We start from the raw sequence: 20,835 nt of genomic DNA on the forward strand, positions 1-20,835 counted from the left end.
GACTGAAACAGTCAATTTAAAGACGTCACTTTGGGAAAATTGGATCAGAATTTTTCACAATATTCTGGCATTTTGTACATGAAATGAAACAAAATAATCAACATATTAATCATTAATGAAAATACTAGTTAGTTTACATATAGAAGGAATCAATAAAGTTGCATCACTCTAATAGAAGCTCCCTCCAGTACTTTTCTTTCTACGCAGTACTCTTTATACTCAGCAGAGGGAGCTGCAGGCCGCAGCATCAGGACTCAGGAGTGGTTCCACTGGGGATTATTTCTCCATTTTAAATGTTGACATGGCTCGCCAACCAGCGAGTGTATCAGATCTGAATGAGGGATTTACCTGTCATTCTCCATCAGCAGAGCCAGGCGGCCGTAGTCCCAAGCAGCCTTCCTCAGACAGGAGAAGATGAGCAACAGGAACTGTAACACAGACCACAAACGTGAATGCAGACCTCTGTATACACACACACACACACACATACACACACATACATACAATCACAGACACACACACACACTCTATGTCCTCATATGCTCTTGGTCTAAAATTATCCAAAACCTTTCCATACTGCTTGATCCTGACACAATGAGGCTTCTCTCTGGGTTTCTTTAAGGAGCTTACAAATAATAGACAGATTCAAAATGCAGCAGCAATAATAAGCCATTTTCTTTCTTTAGAGTAGTATGTGGTTGTCTTGGAAACTACCAGACAGGCATGCACACGCGAACACACATTGTGCACTAATGACGAATGAGTGTGGTCAATAGCAAAAATAAATCTGAATAGCATTCATTCTGCCACAAATAGAGAGCAAACATCATCACAATTAAGTAAAAAAAAAAAGAAACCTATTAACTTGCACATTATGGTACATAATAGTGTATTCATGCTGAAAAGCCCTGGTTAAATATCTCTGAGCAGAACTGGGCAACGATGAATGTTGACAAATGAAAATGGAGTAAAAGTGCTGATGAATGTTTGATTTTAATTATACTGCATTAAATCATTAACTCATTTGAGTTTAGACACCCATGTTAATAGGAGGGAAGCTCCCATTAATACTGAATGATTCATTCTCTAGTGATCCAAAGACATGCATAAGCAATCAGGGCAACCTTGACTGAGGCTTGTAGATGAATAATGAGCGTACATGTTCGCATTAGCAGTCAGGGCCCAAACTTTTTCTGTGTCCATCGCCTCCCTCTTGCTTTATTTTGTTTTGTCTTGATGCGTGGGCATGCCCTCCTCAAGACTCACACATGATTTATTTTGTATGATGATGGAATTGATGCAGAGGCGTGCTCCCGTTACCTGGGGGGAAGTGTGCTTTGACTCATGCTTGTCATTAAGAGACAACGCTCAACTCTCTGTGTTGTCTTGACAACTAGGCAGCCATAAAATTAGCCGATTAAAACGCAGAGATGGCAGATTGAGAGAGATATCAGTGTAGAGATCAAGCTTGACAAGGCCTGACAATGGGAATGAGATAGTTGACAACCGAAAGTGTAAGCATATCATTATCTGAGACACAGGAGGAACGAGTAATAATAATAATCATGATAATAATACATTTTATTTAAATGCGCCTTTCATGACACTCAAGGTCGCCTTACATCATTTAAAACATTAAGTAAACATTAATACATTAGTAGAGTAAGCTAGTTTAAAAAGATGGGTTTTAAGAGCGGTTTTGAATTCTGTAATGGAGGCCAGTATGCGGATGTAAGGAGGAAGGGTGTTCCAAGGTTTGGGTGCAGCACAGGAGAAGGTCCTGGCACCCATTGTGCTGATGTTGATGGCCGATAGTGCCAGCAGACCTGCTGATGAAGGCCGCATGTGCAAATATGCATGGCTTGCAAATATGCAAGTATGTTTGTAACAAGTATCGTGCTATGGGAAAGGAAAGTTTAAACAAGTGGCTTTAACGCAACTTGATATGACATTCACAAAAGGCGTTCAATTTTCAGTCTGTGTCTATGTGATCATCTATCTATGTTATTATGAAATCCACAAGCGTTGACAAGGAGAGGAAAACAAAGAGCTTCACAGTGGCAGTGACTGCAGCTTTGACAGGCCTCAGTTTTTTTAAAGTGTTAATTAAAGTCTCATATTAAATTTCAAAGACAGTTTCCTGAGAAAATAACAAACTAAACGTCCTGGCTCATCAGAGGAAGCTAAATAGAGATGGATGTTTCGTGACATATAATTCACTCCACATGAAGTCTCAATTGTGAATCAAATGTGCTTATTACAATGCAACATCACCCATCTGACTGTTTGACATATATATAGAGCTATACATCCAACCATCCATTATCTACACCAGCTTATTCTTTGCAGGGTTATGGGGGTCTGGAGCCCATCCCATTGGGATGCATGCATTGGGCAAGAAGAGAGGTACACCCTGGACAGGAAACCAGAGCAACCAGAGGAAATCCACACAGGAAAGAACATTCAAACCTAGCCTAGGGTTTTAACCTCAGGACCCTCTTTGTGTGACCACTTGGTGTTAACCACTATGCTGATCCAGCTCTGACAGCTCTGTACATGACATGTGCAGTACTAAAGCCCCAGTACTTTATTTTGGGCCACTGAATTGTGAAGTATGTTTGACTTATGGATGAAAATTTTGACTTTTGTGTGTTTCTCTGTGGATCATAACTGAAATGCAAGCCTGTATTCCTGCTGTGATAACACTCATTTGTGCTATAAACAGACCTTTAACAGCATCAGCATCAGAAAAATTAGATTTGGTTGCTGTCTAGTGAAATCTTAGTCCCTGAATAAAAAGGCTTGTCAATCAAGTTGAGAGAGATGGAAGCTTTGGAAAAAATGTTTGTGTGTATTTACTGCTCTTTTGTTTATATTTTGGATTACTGATTGTGTCTTTAAGCATCATCATAGTTACACACTGTAAGAGGACCTTTTAATAAAGACATGGCCAAATGCAGATGCACAGTTGTATCCACGACATTTTGCTTCATACAGCCAAAGGAGATATACAGTATGTTTAAAGTGATGTAATTCATACACTTGTCATTGATTTAGCTGTAATAAAGTTGAGTGAGGAGTATGTGTAGATTAGTGTGAAGGTTACAGTTAGGACCTGGGATTAGGGTTAAAATAAGATTACGTTTACAATTACATTCGGCATATAGAAGCATATTTTGACATGTTACAAATACGTAATATGTCAAAATTCATTTACACAGTCATGTGTGATGTCCAACATTTCTAACACCCCTGATGCTGCTGTTGTTCTTCATTACAATCAATCACAGAGTGAAGTGCTTGAGACAGGATGTCCATATATATTTGTATAGAAACAGCCCTCTGACCATGTACAACCTCTTGTTGTCTGTTTAAATCAGAGCTCTTCATAATGTCTCAACGGGGGTGTTGGCAGCTCTGGATATATTCAGAAACCTTGTGGTTAAGGCCATCCAAGCTGTAGAAGTATATGAAGAAGAGATGATTTTGTTGGTGGAAAAGACAGTCAACAATCATCTTGTTAAAGAGGGTACATATGGTTCTAACATCCACCTGTTAGCTACTTAGAAAACTCTTGGAAAAATACATTTGAAAATTCAGCTGCACTGAATATTATAGAGAGTGGGAGTTGGAAAAGGGACATTTGGAATAGATTCCAAAAGACCAAGGTTTTTCTGGAGTTAATAGTGTAAACAGTATATGTTATTGGGTGAGTGTTTGCGAGTATGTTGTCTGTACCATCCAGAGCACAACATTGATGGCGAGGACCGTGGGAACCCCTCCAAATGGCAGACCCTGGAGGACGCTGCTGCGAGAGTGTGAGCGGTAGCATCTCTCAGCTGTGCTGTTCTCTTCCCCAAAGGACTCCAGGAAACCCAGGACATCCAGCTCCACAGGCCTCCCCTCCACAGGGGGTGCTCTTGTGACAAACAGATCAGAGTCCGCCATCAGCACTGGACCATACCTAAAGACAAACAGAGACAGAATGTGAGATGTGCTATTAGCCAAGACTGATGATTTTGTCTCTTTGGCTTGAGTTTTAGCTTTGAGCCGGAACTTGTTGAAGTTCTGATTTACTGATAATCAATACCATTTCAGTAATAATCCTATTAATGTTGTAAAATGAATAAAACGTATTTCTTCTTTCAAACAGTCTCACTTTAAAAAGGAGTTTTAGTCATAGTAAGTTGTTGCCATAGCGCCCATCTTTTCACGACTCACTCACCCTACAAGCCTGTATTTATAGACTGAAAACTATAACGTGTGTAGATTTGTATGGAGACAGTAAGGGTGTGGTGTTGGCAATAAGCGACGAAATTGGGATTTAATGGGCTGATTCTTTTTAACATACAATTGTTGTCACTCATTTTTATCAGAGTGTCTTGCAAGTACTCTAAGTGCAGTTATGATACTGTTTGCAAGGATCAGTCTAATGACCATCATGGTCCATTAGCAGCCATTGATCTGTGTCTGTTTGTGTATCTGCTGAACGGAAGTGGAGATGTGACATGAAAATGACAAACTAATTGGATGACATATATAGTGGAGGTTCTTTAAAAAGCCATAATATGCTAACAAGTCCATTTAACCACATAAACAGGAGGATATTTCTGTTGTGAGAATGAAAAGACTTAATTTAAGAGTAAAAACTTAGACTGTGTGCTCAACTGCGTGTTTGAACAGCTTGCTGAGGATTGGCATTTATTGCTTCTGTGTGTGTGGAGCATGCACAGGATATGATCAATTCGCACTGCCACGACCACAGAATGAAGGCCTGAACCATCTGTCCTCCAGCAGCACACGCACTCTCCCTGTTTTCAATCAATACAGTCCCGACTCCCAACTGCTCAGCCTGTGTACACTCCTCGCTGAATAAACAGTCCAAGGAAATGGAGCAGCAACAGAGTGCTGACAAAGCTTTGCATTGATACTGCCATTCCCCTTGAGTGAAAGGCATCAATCATCAGATTTCGTGGGAAAAATGAGATTGGACAATAAATTCAGAGATGTTGTTACTGTGACAGAACGTGCATGCTCTGTAGTAAACAGGCTGTGTGCTCGGCAGCAATAATTGGCAGCCAAAACTGCATCACAACGCCGGCCAACGGCTCTGCTCTCCAACTCTCACAAGAGCTGTGAGGTAACAGGAGAACAACAACAGTGAGAAAAGGAGAGGAAGCTAAAGGCCTCCAAACTGGCGCTAATTACTGAACCAAACCTTGCTGTGATTTACCACTGCGCCAATGATGTCACTTCCTGAGAAGCTCTATCGCAGTTTTGTGAAGCTTTTACCAAATGGAGTTTGTGCAACAGAAGCCTCAGCAGGATGTCTAAGTGTAGGAGGCCAGCTGATCAATGGCAGAGCAGTTGGACTGCTGTACATCACACTGTCAGAATGATCTGGAGAAGAGAAGCAGTATAAAAACACAACCCAGTAATCTCTTAGCAGCACTTTCTGCGCCGCTGTACTCTCTGTCTTACTTCCTGCTGTGAAACTGTATAGCTTGCAGTCATCAGATACACAGCATCTGAGCCTCCCTGTGGAGACAACTAGGGTGGAGATTCCCTAAAGGACGGATCACAAAGCAAATCTATAACATGCACACACTCTGTTCAACTGCAGAGCTCTGTTTCCACAGAAGCTAATGTACCGTGAATCACATTTTCTCTCTCAGCTGACAATGAAATAATCTGTCAATACAGCATGCACAAACGGATCATTATACTGCTAAAAATGGATTAATAATCACATGGGCTTACAGCACAAGGAGGCACAGTGCACTTCTCAACAAAAACAACCATTCAAATTCTACAACAGAGACTTCCACTGTCATAACATGATTTAACAATGACAAATTATAACAAATGGTACTTTAATTGTGGATATTTATGTCCTAAGATTGTTTATATTTTACAGGTGAAGATTTGATTCTAAAACAGGCATTTTGGAAACATTTTCAAACCAACTGATGCATTATCAAGATATTTTGAAGTTGTATGATTAATATAACAATATATCAACCACAGCATCCAGACTGACCCTCAATCGTATCTTTAGATAAAATATATTGCTTGTAAACACAGCATTTTACTACCTTTGTCGGAATAGCAGAGATTCAGTGAAAAAGTAGACTATTCCTGAGATGAGCTGATGGTAGCACACAAATCAAAGAGCAGTAGTGTGAACTGTGACATTAAGCAACAGCTGAACAAAAAAAACATGATGCCTTATTATGGAAAATACAACTTGCGAGCTGTAAACTAAAGACACACTGAGCTCAAACAAAGTTTGACATGCAGAAGCTTAAACCGACCTTTATCGGCTCATTGAGCTGCTCTTCTTCTTGCATCAGACAAGTCACTCACTTTATTTGCTGCCAGCTGCTGATGCTAACAGTCAAACTCTTCCTCTCCACCTCCACAACAGAGCAGGATGCTGAAGGATACAGGCGGACTGTGGCGTGGTTTCACACAACATTTGGACAAACGTCACAGCATGACTCAGCAGTTTAAGACTCTGTGGATATTCTCTTTCTGTCTCAGCCCTCGTATATAAACACTCAAACGTGCTCATCCCGTGGTATCCATTTCGTCTTCATCTCATTCAACTCTGCAAATCTGAAGACTCTCTAATCCTTTCCCTCTGCTTCTCTCCTCCTCGTCCCTAAATCAGGCTTCCAAGCCAACGCAGCAGATTATCAAATGATGTTTGGCTTGAGAGGCAGTGTTGTGCCTCCCGCTGGCAACTTGAGTGAAATCTCTCCTCTGTGTTCAGTTAGACTATTATGATCACAGACACTGAAGTGCAGGAGCTGTGAGCTGGTGATGAGAGATACCCGAGTTGGAATCAGAAAGCACAAGCTGTAAAAAGGAAATGCTAGCTCATGTCAGCTAATCGGCTCATTGCACCAGAAAAAACAGCTGAGGTATCTGTGTGTGTGTAAAAGAGAGAGAGGATATCATCCCAGAGGTGATACAAACAAAACAATTAAACTGTAACTCAGATGATGGACAACTTGCAGTAAACACGGATTCAACGCAGCTATCTAATACCACTCCCTCATAATATTTGATTAAATCAGCCTCTCATGTAGTTGTACAAAAGATTGTCTCACAGCATCATGATTTTGGAGTCAACTACTCATTTTGGCTGAAAATAGAAAATAAGAGTGTAAAACCATGTTAGCAGTCCTATGGGGCTGCACTTATGGCACACTGGTGCTTTGAGCTAAATGATAATGTTACCATGGCAATACGCTCACAATGACAATGCAAAAATGTTTCGTAGGCATAATGGTTACTGTGTTCACCATTTAACTTTAAAGTTGCAATGCATGACATTCGGCCACTAGATGTCGCACTATAGCACTAACATCTCAGACCAAAACAAATGTGTCATTTACTCAGTGATCAAATATGAATCAAGATTCTGTTTTGCATTGTCTATTTCTCACCTCAAATGTTTTCATAAACATATTTTACTGACTGTTTAGCTGTAATTTGAGAAAGTTTGTGATGCGGCCGCCATCTTGGAAACAGATATGGAGGACACAGAGGGACTCACATGCACTAATATGCACGTGTGGCTTGTGTGGCTACCAAAACAAAGAACAGAGAAGCTCAGATAACAACACATGCAGAGAGTGTGACTTCATTCACTGCTCAGATCGCCATTACTCCACTATATCTTTACATAGCAAATAGTTGTTTGCTGACAGCCACTGGACCTTTAACATGACAGCAAATTGTTATAGAGCATCTTTTTTAGCACTAAACCAAAGTACAGCTGAGGCTGATGGGGACACCAGTTTTGCAGGTATTTGGACATACTTCATTTTGACCTGATGATGGCACTATGAACAACCTGAGGATCATCAAAGAAAATACAGCCTTATAGCCAAATTTTAGTCAGATTTTAGTTGTCACTTCCTACATATACATAATTTTAAACTTTATTTTAAAGATTGTTTTTACTGTAAATGTGATGGTTTAATGGGGATTTTATTTATTCACAATTGCTGTTTTTTGAAAAAATTACCAGCTTTTTCTATTTTCCTTCATGATTTTACATACTTTCTAAAATTTTCTCAAAGCAGAAAAAGTACTGAATATGCACAATTAATTAGGTTACAATTAATACTACATCTTTGAAAACATTTAGAACTTAATCTGCTTTTACTTTATTTTGATGTATTATTTAATTTAATATTTTTTTTCTTCCTATTATTATCATTGCCCTTGTCTTTTCTATTTGTCTTTAAGACATGATTGTATTTTCAATTAATGTCCTACTTATACACCCGATCCTTTCCAGTTTATAAAACAGAATGGAAAAAAAACAACCACCTTAGTTCTTTAAGTTCCAGTAGGTTTAGGGTATGGGAAGCTCAAGTTTACAGGTCGTTAAGTTCCAATAGTGGAAAAGCAATTTTTGTGGACTAAAGGACAAAGTCAGGGGACCAACAAAGCCAGTATGATTCATCCTCTGCAGACAACAAATGACTCTACCAAATTTCACAGCAATCCATCCAAAAGTTGTTGAGTTATTTCAGTCTAGACCACAGTGGTGGACAGACCAACAGACTGACATTGCCATCCATAGAGAGATGCCACTAGCATGACTAACAATATTGAGCAGATAGAGGGGGATGACATGCAACACAGTTCATCCATTACTCACTTTTACCATCCTTTAAATCACTTTACCAGCTCTATTACTGTAACAATTGCTTTGTCATCCTGAAATGAAAAGTTGGATCTACACTATGTTATGAGATTAAAAAAAACATGACAGGAAACATATTTACATTTAAACAGGTTTGGATACTAATTTCCAGTTGCACCAAACCCTAATCAACACCATAAACCATGTGGTGGACCGGAGGAGCTTTCCCTCCTATCGTCAAACATTCAATTAGATCAAGATACATTACCTGCCTGAGGGAATGGGAGGGAGATCGGCCCGTTTTGCCAGAGAAATGAACCATAAATAAAATGTAAACTTGCACTGCTTTCCAAACCCCTGCACCTAATCAACTGCTAGTCACTGTGAGATAAAACACCACCCCCAAGGACCACTTGCAATCATCATAAATAAAATGGATTCATAGCTGTTGTTCTCTTCTTGACTGCACTGACTGCAACCTTGTTAAACATGCAATTTTCTCCTGCCACTGTTTTGTTCGTGCTGCCAAAGACTGTTCTGTCTGCTTGAGACAGCGATACCTGCATGAAAAGGAGAGGTTTGATGTTTCCCCTGTCATCGGCTTCATTTCGAAAGGCCCAGAGCTGGTAGAATATGCATGAGTAGTCTTTTAGTTGTGCTCTGCATGTTAATCTAAAATTGAGACCCTGATTATAGAAATCCTGCTGTTTAAAATGTATTCTGTAAAAACAAATCTTCTCCAATCAATTGTTAACAAGCCAATAAACCTCAAGTGACGTGAGGGGGGGAAACCAGTGCGAACCAGACTGTTTAGCTCTCATTTGCAGCATGCTGAAAGACATAAGAGCATATTGAAAAGCCTAAAGGAGAACACAATATAATATATACATCTTTATTTAAAGAGTGTCAGCTTTAAATCTGCATTAATTGATTATTTCAGGCAATTTTCTCAAGATGATTTTTTGGAAGAGAGGGATGTGACAAAGGTACAGACTCCCCAGACTCAGACTAGGGATGTCACAGTTCATGTTGGGCATCTTAACCTTTTCTGGTCATTGTGAGCATGTGGACATCTTACCACCTGTAAAGTTGTTATATGTTAGTAAACAGTTCACTATTTAGTGTCCAGCAGACATGCAGCATTAGCATCTAGGTGACATGATTCATTGTCAATATAAAAAAATAAACTGTCTGTGCAGCTTCAAAGCAACTAAACCACCACTGCAAACTATAAAAGTGCAGCAGATGGTTTATATGGTATATGCTGACTGCCAATCATCATGTCAACCCATTGTTTACTTCATATGCATGTCATATACTTGTTGCTCTGTTGCTTAGTTTTGCCCGCAGCTTCTTGTTGACGCAGTTTATCTGTGTTTAGCATATGCTGTCACACATTTCACGACTGTCAAAGAGGGCCTTGACATATTGTGTAGAGCAGCATCTACTTGTTAGTTGAGGCTAACAATGTCATATAATTGTACATTTTTCTCTGACAGTTTCCTGCAGTTTCGTCACACATGAATCGACCTCTTTAGAGCTCTGTCGCTTGCCTCAAATTGTTCTGAAAACTCACAAATCAAAGCGATGAGTGACAAACCTATTTTATGGCTTAGAAATGCTGATGACTGACATTCAACCTTTGTGGCAGCATTTGTGATTGTGAATCAGTGACTTCAGCGAAGACATCATTTTTCATTTGGTGTTTATATTATTTTGTCTACCCCCTGTAGTTTTCCATCAACACCAAAGAGCACCTGTGGTGGATTTTCAACTCTTCCAATTACTGCGGGTCACAGCTAAGCTCTCCATTAATCCACACAGACCAAAGGTGGAATAATGGTTTAATAATGTCTTTATAGCAGACAATGGGGTTGACGGCATATTTGCACAATCACATGAGGGATGTAATGAGACTTCTGCTGCTTATCAGTACTCCCATTTATTTACATACACTCCATGGCTCTGTGTGGACACTCAAATATTACACCCATATGTGACTGTTAAACTTGTCATTTTGAAATCATGGACATGAAAACAGTATGCTGTGAGAACAGCCAGCACTCTTCTGGGAAAGCTTTCCACAAGATTTTGGGCCCTGGCTGCATGAATTTCTTCCCATTCAGCCACAAGAACATTATAGCGAGGTCAGTCACTGATGTTGGGTGATCAGGACTGGTTCCAATTCATCACCAATGGTGTTGGATGGCATTGAGGTCATATTAAACTGAGTAAATCATCTCTTTATGGATCTCGGATGCTTTGTGCATGGGTTATGTACTTAAGATACTCTTAAATTGCTGCTTGGGAGAAAGACTTAGACACAAAGTGATGATGATGATAGGAACCTCCGTCTGAAGATAATACACAAATGCTCTTAAATATAGAAATTATTGTGTTTATAGATTTTGCTTATGAACATTTTAAATATGTCCTCTCTATAAAATGTTATAAATACTACACTACATGTGAACACTTTATAAAAATGTTCCTAAACATTGTTGGGGGCTCAAATAGTAGTATGTTAGGATATTTTAATGATGCCTTGTGCGAGTGCATCTCTTTCTCAAGTCTCCAGGAGCTGTAGGCCTCTGCTGCGATGGTTTTGGTTGGAGGATGGTGGTGTTGGGGGATGCAAAGAGGGCCGACGTTGTCCCTGAGGGGGAGAAAGGGGGCGGAGGTTTTTTGCACAATCTGCTCACCACCTGCTCAGTGGAACGGGAGGGGCCTTTACTCTTTCTACACCTCATTGTGTCTTTATCACACAACACACAAACACAGATCACTGAGGTGTGTCTGCTCACAGCGCACAGTTGATGCAACATCCCCCCAATCCAGCCTCTTTCTGAAGGCTGAATGAGCTGTAGCATGACTGGAGTGATGACTGCACACTCCAGCCACGCTCAACAAACCAAACACCTGCTTCCTGTCTGGCTGCACATGCTCAGTAGGCCCCTGGGGGAGTGCTGTGTGTCTGTCCTGCTGCTGCTGCTGTGTGGACTGGGTCATTCCTCATTAGGTCCCATCTGGCATCAGCGAGGACTTGAGTCTAACATGCATTCAATTGATTTTTCTTTGAAGCTGGATGACACTGAACCTGACTCGGACCCAATCGTAACCACAATCTGTGTTTTCCCTGCATCCCTTCAAGCTTCTGGAAGATTCCACCTACAGCTGCTTTCACTGCAAAACCTGCTGGAGCTGATCCTAAAAATGGACCTGTGAGAAAACCTGAGTCAAAATAACCTTCACCCCCTCATCTACCAAAAAGTGCAAACACTGCTCTTCTGCTCAGAACAGATTTCTTCAGAGGAATCTCTCCTCTCTGTAAGCATCTAAATAGCTATCAAAAGTGACATGCAGTCAGTCTAAATACAATACTCTTCTGTGATAATGAACTGATTATCTTTGGATTTTTGACTGTAAGTTGGACAAAACAAGACAATTTGAAAAGTAACCATGGGCTCTGGGAACATGTGATGGACGTTTTTAGCTGATATTTTAAAGATTGCACGAAAATTTAATCGATTAATAGTCGTTAATTGCAGCCCTATATCTGAGTGTAGTGAGATAACATCAGCCATGCTCTGAAGTGCCCTATAGACACAGAGTCATGTTATCTGTATCTAAAGTATTTTTAGGCTGCTTGGATATCAAGCAGCAAATTTAAAGACAATGCCATTGATTTTTTCTTTGTATATCATGTGTTTCTTGACTGATTTCCTTCCTTCCAGGAGGCCAGTGATTTTAATTCATTTCAGCTTAATACGAAAATGAGCTTGCAGAAGGTTGAAATGCACTTAAGATAGGGAATAGATTACAATGAACAATTATTTTCCTTTATTGATTAATTTACGATTGTGGGGTAATGGCCTAATGGTGATCAAGAAAGCTCCAACATTTCAGATCTGAGTTACTAACAGCAACCATTATAGTGCAGAAAATATCCAAATTGATATAATTCTTTTCTCAGCATCCGTGTTTGCTTATTGTCTAATCAATGTAAAGCCTTTTATAGCAGAGTCTCTATTTACAAGTCTTTCTGAATTGATTTTACTGTCATGAAATTTCAGTCAGCCAAAGTAGAATATGTACAGCATTTTACCGTCTAGACTTTGACTTATGGCACACAGTGGCTGTTTGTAAGTTAGGAATTAAATCTAAAAAACTTTAGAAAATGGTCAATAATAATGTGAAGTATTGTATATGCCATTTGTAGTTAACTGGTAAAAACATGCAAAACCAAAAATAAAAAAATAAAAAAATGACATCTGGATTGCAACCAACTAGAAGACAAAGCCTCACATACCTCAGCATCTCCAACAGGATGCGTAGGTACATCAGGCACAGTCAGTATAAAATATGCGATATGCGTAAGTGAGAGCAGAAGGTAAGGTTAAGGTTGTGAATATCAGATGCTGCTTCCTGGTGTTATAGTAAGCTTATGTCAGTATCCTCTATGCTGGTAGATATTCATCAACAAAGAGCACGCTGACATACTGTAGGCTGTGTACAGTACATCAGTGACAATGCCGCATGCATCGGCATCACTGTGATGGACCCCTGTGGAATAGCAGGAAACTTCACAGCAAGAATCTCAAATTGCAGAGAGCTTTTTCTTCACCAAAGACATAAAAAGCAGCAAAAACAAAGCAGAGCCTGTAGTATAGTACATCACGGCTATGGCTTGATGGTAGGTGGAATTCAAATGCAACATAAATATTTCACAGCTTATCACAGCATCAGTGGATGCTGTTTTGTTCTGATATTCTGTTTATGTTCAATTTTCTGTCAAGAGGGTTTCACCAAAGTGTTTTCTGACATTTGTATTCATATCCAGCAGCCAGCAACATGCAGCTGGGGAGATGAGTCACATAAATATACATCTCACATATGATGCAACTTTGGTTGTATTGCATACACACACACACACACCACTGCACCCCACAGCTCATTGCCAGCACCACTGGCATCATCATCATCACTAGCAGGGAGGGGCAGGAGAGAAAGTATAAAGAGGTCTGCTCGGTGTTTGCAATCCATTAAGAGCGTGGGCTCGTCCTTTCAGATCCTCAGTCTGGGCTCAAGTGTAGAGTTCACTCTCATTCATTAGTGTATAAAAGGCAAGAGGATATATTCACCTACAGTACTCGTTTTGGACAGTAAGCCAATGTGAGATGACAGAAATGTATCTGTAGATATCCATTTAATATCAAATAAAATAATAATATTATCTCTGGGTTTATTAGGACATTAATGGCAATGATGCTGGACTGTTAATTCTAATATTGTATCTTATATGGTTGTTACATCAATGCGATGAGGTATCGTGATTGGTCAGGTTTTTATTTGACTGGATTAGACAAAAAACTGGCATTTCTGTCTCGTGACAGTTTCTCAATTAATTTTTCAAAATATTTACTACTGTAGACCAAGAAATATATTGATACTGCAATTAAAAAATTAAATATACCATGATATAAGATTTAATCCATATTGCCAACCCCTATATAGTACATATGCATAAAATGTCATCAGCTGTCACTGATGATTATGTTAGTGTTTAATAATAATAACTTTGTTCTTGTTCCTGTTCATGATCTTTAGCTCAATAGAATAAACCTCTTCCTTGACAAAAAAGTGATTAAGATACATTTCAGTTAATTAAGTGAACTTTCACACTGATGTTTTGATGTTTGATCCCTAATGCTCTGATGCTTGATCCCTAATAATGTGTTTGTTCTGCCTCTTTCAGGCAGAGCAGATTATGTGATTTTGATGCTTTGCACCACGAGAAAAAAAAAAAAAAAATCAAAACAGATCATTAAACCACAAAGGATCTTTGTGTACCTACTCCTCTGTCTTCACTGTTTGATCATTGTGTGCAGCTAGAGCTGTACACCTGCTCCAGCTGCTGGAACATCTAAAAAGAAACAAGCAAACAACATGGAGCAGAACCAAAGATGGAGGCTCATGTTTGCTTAAGATTTTCTCCGTGTAACTCACTATTGACTGCCTGTTTTGCAGCTGCTCATTGCAGTTCACCATATCCATCACTACTGCTAGCTCTTTTCCAATCTCACTTCTGAGTCTCTTGAAATATTAATGCCTGTGTGATACCTGAAGATGACCAGCATCGATCTGCTCCCGTTGGGAGACTTACGTTGCACTCGTCCACTCCCAAATTAATTTTAAAGTGAAATTCCACAGAAAAATCTGTAGATTATAAAACAAAAGACGATAGTAAAGTCCTGCACAATGACAGCGCTACGTTCACTGAGAAAGCAATGTTTCAGTTGTGAGGTATTAAACCTTCCTTTACACTTGAGCCACAGGATGCCACAACTAATCAAAGGCGCATTCGACAAAATATGATTTTAGGATTATCAAACACTGAAGGCTGTGGTAAAAAGTTGTAGTTTGTGCCTTACAGTAGTGAGTCTGTTGTCATCTTAAATCAATCGAATAGATTCCAATGTTTTTTTGGAATACTTAAAAGCTACTTTCTTTTTATAACAACCTACAGGTGTTGATGTACTCCAAAGACTAAATCCAATTCATTTAAATATGTTTTGGATGTCTTCAAAAGCATTAAATCTCTATTTGTGAAGAGACAATGCACAGGAGCCTGAAAACATGATTAATCTGATTAATAAACAACAGTAGCCATCATCATTATCATTTATCTTCATATGAGTGTTCACATATTGGTCATACAAGAAACCTGCTCTTTAAAATCCATTTGAAAATCTAAATATCACTTTCCACTACAAATAATAAAACTTTCCTCTACATAAAACTCCCTTTTATACAAACTCAGTCTCACAGTATAGTATGACATAGCTTATTCTTCAGTGCACTGAAATGCAAATGCAATGAGCGACCCAGTAAAATGTCAGAAAGCCATTATAAATCTGGCATTTTAAAGGCCACTTCCCTTCATCATAGTCAGGTGCAAATGGCAGGACTGGTAGGTTATAATGTATTTCCATTGGTCAAAGCTCGCTTTGTAGCATTCAGTGTTAACTGAATATGCAACAGGTCAAACTACTTTACACACTTGACCAATAAAAGCTTTGTGTCTGTGTGAATCTAACAGACTAAACAACAGCGGGATAAATAAGAAAGGAAACACATCATGGTTAAAGCCTCATAGATTCCTTAGCTGACAGAGGGGAACCCCACATTTACGGTTAAGGGTGATCATAACAAACAATGAACTGCATGAAGAATCACAGGTGTTGTAGTGAGAACAGGAGATGTATCTGTTTTGGGTGTATTAGTCTGACACGTTGCCAGAAACATCCTCATCCTCACCGACCAATAACATCACTGTAGCATGATGCAACGAGCTTTTAAACGACAACATTTCACCACATTTTAAAATCATTTTAAAAATTGAAAAAAACAAAACAAAAAACCAAAACAAATCAAAACATGTGATTCTCTCTCCAGCCAGACAATATTTAGCGACTCTGTTTCCCCTCGCTTACTGCAGCACTCACAACAGTCTGCACACCCACCTTCATCCAGCTCTGCAAGTTGATGAAAACGATTGCGCCATAAATAGCGCAATAAACCCCCCACCCAGGTCCACGTTTAGACCACAAAACACATGATACATGTGTTCAAAATTCACTGTCGCTTACCTTGGAGAGCTTCCTGATTGCTGGCGTCTGGCGATGGGGAAGCTGCTGTGTTTCTTTTTTTTTTTGTCTCCAACACCAAGAAACAAGAGAATCTCCCACCTACTCAGGGACCGTCTGACAATGAAGCACCTGCCATGAAGGCTCGCTTAAGGGAGCGTCGACTAATTTCAACTCCAGGTTTTGGATTTTGTCTCTTATTTCAGGATATGCGAATTAATTAGCCGAAACAGGCATAATAATATAATCAGCTGTCCAGATTTAAGTCACTTATTTAGCTATATTTTTTAAGCTAGATTGGTTCAGGTGATGAGAGAAGATAAGCACAGTGTGAAATCTAAATCACTAATATGACAGCACGCAGACTGAGTGGTAAAATGATCGAGGATGTATTGCCACCTACTGGAAAATTGTCTTTCTTGCACTGTCTCAAACTCTTTAGTTCAAACAAACAGTCACATTTCAATAATGAGGGCTATTGGAAACTCCCCACATGCGGTGAGTGGTCCATATAAAGGTAAATGAACATTTAAAGTGGCAACAATCAATATCCTAAACCAAATACTGCCACAAAAAGAAATTAATTTAATTTCAAGAAACGTCGATTCATGCAATTTCTTCAATTATATATTTTCACATCAATTATCCTACATCGGTTTTGTGTTAGTATAGCATTCGTCTACATGGTCTTCCTAAAAAGGTGGAATATAGGTTAAAAAAAAACAACGAAAAAAAGAGCAGAAAATAGATCCATCCACACCAACAGGCGGCGGTACACAAAGGAGCAGAAACCCTAATAATGAAAAAAAAGACACCGATGTGGCTCCACAGCACAGCTTCTCTGTGCGTTTGAATGAATCTGCTGAGCTCTGAGGCTCCGTGGTGCTGAACGGACAGCTCCTCCGCTCTCTGACGCCTGCAGGTAGGAAGCAGCTCGGACACGATGAGGGTCATTTTAGGAGGTAACTGTTTTCATCGCGTCGTCATGGGAATAATCAGTCGTTGGCACCGGTATAGGCTATAACCTGTTTTCTTGAGGGAAAATTGGGAAAACACGCAGGGAGAGGGAAACTGCGGTAGTCCTTGATTGTCCTACAGTATGCTTTCCTTCAACTAGGGCATGCGCTGGCCTATAGGAGGGCTCCCCAGTGTTTCCATGTCGAATCACTTAAATATAAAGACCCAGTTTCAGTCTGTGGGAGCTCCACCTCTGACACTCTATGATTTAACTGGGCATAGCACTGTAGGTTAGGAGATCACAGAGGAGACAGTGAGATATTCTTAGTATTCTCAACGGCCCCTAAGAGTCCCGGGACCCCAGTTAGGTGAGAAATTAGATTTTCTCAGCAGCAGACTTTACATTATCTTTAAAAGAACAACTAGATCACACACACACACACACACACTATATACTGTATGATGTGTCATTCCTAATTGTATAAATCCTATCCTACCCATTATCTGCTTATTTTCAGTAACTAATCACTCACCTGAGGCTCTAGTAGTTGTGAAATAACTTATGATAACATGATTATGTAAGTAAAAGCAGCATTATCTCCATATAAAATACTCCACTGCAGCTCTGCATTCATACATACATATATTCATTCTACTCAACTAGAAGAACAGAAGCGTTATCAGAAAAATGTATTTCAAGTTTTAAAAGGAAAATGACTTATGTTGTTGCAAAAAGCCTCTTACAGAGTCTTATCTTATCAGTCTATTATTGTTTTGTTAATGTTGAGTTGAAGCTAATTTATACATTATATATGGTTAGGTAGTTTATAAAGTGTATTATATTTGATAAACTGCTCATTTGTTTTGTATGTACCTCAAAATTGTACTTCGGTGCAGGCATTGAGTGAATGTACTTATTATATATATATATATTATATACTTCTGCTTACATGATGCTGAGGTTGACTTCCAGCTTCCGATGTTAAGGGGGGAATTAAAGTTCCCTTCCTCTCCAAAATGTGTTTTGCTCATTGCTGCTTCACTCGGATGTTTGGCCTGCAGTGTTAAGAGTTTGACTCTATGAGGCTGTTTTCACATTCATTTACTGAAGGGGGAAAGGTTATTTGTGCTCACCTTAAATCTGTGATGCCATGACTGGTTTGGAGGGCAGTCATGGTCCAATATGCAACTTGAAGCCTACAGTGCACAAACACTGAGAATGGACTTTTCAGTGAAGTAGGAGACATGTTGTGTCCAGATGTTAAACTTTTAATAAGAAAAATTCTTGCATATTCATAGATTCTGGATTTTTTAAATAATGGTTAGCAGGGAAGCAGCAGTAATGTCATTTTAAGAATTTGAAACTAATTTGAAACTTTTGTGGAAAAAACATTACTCAAAGCAAAGTATTTTTATTTCTCAAAACACCTCTGGAGGGGATCTGTAAGGGATTAAGGGGCTTTGCAACACTAACTGTGAAAGAGAATCAGTGAAATTGTCCCTTTTTTTGTTTTCATAAATAAAATAAAGTTTTCATAAATCTGAAAGTGGGTTTTAAACAACGTTAAGACATTTACTACGATGTCTAACACCTTTTCACGGTTTTAAATGTTGCAAAAACACTTATTCTGCTGCTACATCATCATCATTTACATTTCCCTTTACTTTCCCCTTAACCTAAGAATCAGAATATGTGAGCTGAAGTCAACTTCAGCATCATCCTGCTGACTGTGTCCTTACTCTCACACAGACATGTTCACCAGGATGCTGAAACTGAGACTCCTCAACGCTGTAGCACCTGCATACTTCTTCATGGCTACAGCCGTCACCTTCATTTTGCACTTCTGCTTTTTCATCCCAACAATCTTCCCAAGCCCGGATACATCGCTGGTGGGATCCACAACTCTTCACACAGTTGTTTTCCTTTTCTTAATGTTCAATGCATTGGGGAATTACACAATGACTATCAAATATCCTGCTGAAAGTGCCAACGAGACTGTTGTTCCAGTGTGTTCGCCGCACTGCTCGGACAAAGTGGACGCACACTACCTCCTGAACGGTCGCCACTTCTGCAAACTGTGTAAGAAAGTTATTCTCAAGAGGGATCACCACTGCTTCTTCACTGGAAACTGCATTGGCAACAAAAACATGCGCTACTTCATCATGTTCTGCATCTACACATCATGCACTTGTATGTACTCCTTGGTTCTTGGTGTGGCCTTTCTTACAGTGGAGTACTCCATCTCCTTTGAGAACCCACTGACCTTCCTGACTCTTCTCCCCCTCTCCACCGGTTACTTCTTCATGGGTGAGTTGTTTTACAATTCCAAGTCTAGATGATAATTTAAGATAAATGACTTGCTGAGGAATTCATTTCTTCATTCTCATTATCTCCCAATCAGGAACGATCTCAGGCTTGCAGCTCTTCCTGGTGCTGATGCTGTATGTGTGGCTGGGCATCGGCCTGGTGTGTGCAGGCTTCTGTTGCCAGCAGGTGCTGCTGGTGGCCCGGGGTCAGACCTGGTGTCAGATGCAGAGGGGGCAGCTTGTGGAGAACCGCAGCCCTTGGAGAACCAACCTAAAGGATGTTTTTGGTACCCGCTGGTTCCTTGGCCTTATCCTGCCTGTGCAGACAGTGGAGATGTGCTCTGAAGACTCAGATGCACATAAACAAGACTGAGTGCTAACCACATATCATATCAATAATAGCTCCCAATAGGTCACACAAGCGTAACAAGTTATAGAAAAGGCTTTCTAGGGATCTGTATGGTGATTGAATTTGAATATAAATGGATGCTTTATGACCTCTAACGTAGTCTGTGAAATAGTTAGCTCTTAGCATACATTCCTTTAAGGACAGGAGCCATATAAGCAATGTGAAACTTTTAAATAAGTGCATAGTGTAAGTGTATCCTTTAAATAAGACAAGATAAGATGGCTTTGCATAAGTGCATGCATTCTCAGCTTTGCATTTTTGTATTATGCTACTGATTTGAACGCCTGTGCCATGCAGTGCTCTGAGATTAGCAGTCAAAGCGCGCTGTTCTTCCATACTTCCTCATAGGACGCTGCAGTGTGACATTCAGGAACTTTATGGTAGTTTTTACGACAACAATCCACTTTGATGTTAAGGGCTAGCAGACAAGAAAACCACAGTATGTACTGCTCCTCAGCATAAACTGCCAGGCTTCACATCGTTTTGACAATAAACTGTTACATGTTGAGCCTGATGTTCCTGAGGACTGAGGATATAAAACTTTATATGATGTGGTTGGGGGGAAATATGAGGATGATGTGCCACATAATTATCCAGGGTATTAATCACAATGTGCCATAAAATCATGTCTTACATGCTTACAGATGACCCCAAAGATGAGGTTTTCACTACACTGCTAATGATAGGGCCCTTTGGTAATAATAGTAAGGACTTTTCACTGTTATGCTGCAGCTACAGCTACTGTATGACATATTCTACATTATGCCAAACATGTTTTGGATTTCAATAAATATGTCTTTACTTTTTAGAGCTATTTTTGTCTATTCCTGTTATACCAATAAAAGTATTCA

The 20,835-nt window shown here is 39.6% G+C and overlaps 2 protein-coding genes across 3 annotated transcripts in view; one reads left to right on the plus strand and one right to left on the minus strand.

Moving 5' to 3' along the window:
- The window catches only part of tmem63c (transmembrane protein 63C), a 30,411-nt gene extending 13,657 nt beyond the window's left edge, over positions 1–16,754 (minus strand). Inside the window, exons 1-3 of the mRNA XM_044374039.1 lie at positions 16,315–16,754; positions 3,739–3,964; positions 349–428 (exon numbers count right to left, since the gene is read on the minus strand). Of these exons, the coding sequence (XP_044229974.1) occupies positions 349–428; positions 3,739–3,948 (290 nt within the window). The 5' untranslated portion in view covers positions 3,949–3,964; positions 16,315–16,754. The remainder of the gene's footprint in view (positions 1–348; positions 429–3,738; positions 3,965–16,314) is intronic.
- Positions 16,755–16,795: 41 nt separating this feature from the next.
- Positions 16,796–20,813, plus strand: zdhhc22 (zinc finger DHHC-type palmitoyltransferase 22). Of its 2 annotated transcripts, XM_044374047.1 has the most exons (4): positions 16,796–17,233; positions 19,019–19,348; positions 19,499–19,576; positions 19,671–20,813. In XM_044374047.1, exons 2-4 carry the CDS (start codon positions 19,021–19,023, stop codon positions 19,946–19,948), a joined length of 684 nt encoding a protein of 227 aa, XP_044229982.1. In that variant the 5' UTR covers positions 16,796–17,233; positions 19,019–19,020; the 3' UTR covers positions 19,949–20,813. The 2 variants fall into 2 exon arrangements, with proteins under 2 accessions (XP_044229982.1, XP_044229981.1); XM_044374046.1 differs by having other exon boundaries at positions 16,797–17,233; positions 19,019–19,576.
- The last annotated feature ends 22 nt before the right edge of the window (positions 20,814–20,835 follow it).

Source organism: Thunnus albacares, chromosome 15 (assembly GCF_914725855.1).
Source record: "Thunnus albacares chromosome 15, fThuAlb1.1, whole genome shotgun sequence".
Taxonomy (NCBI): domain Eukaryota; kingdom Metazoa; phylum Chordata; class Actinopteri; order Scombriformes; family Scombridae; genus Thunnus; species Thunnus albacares.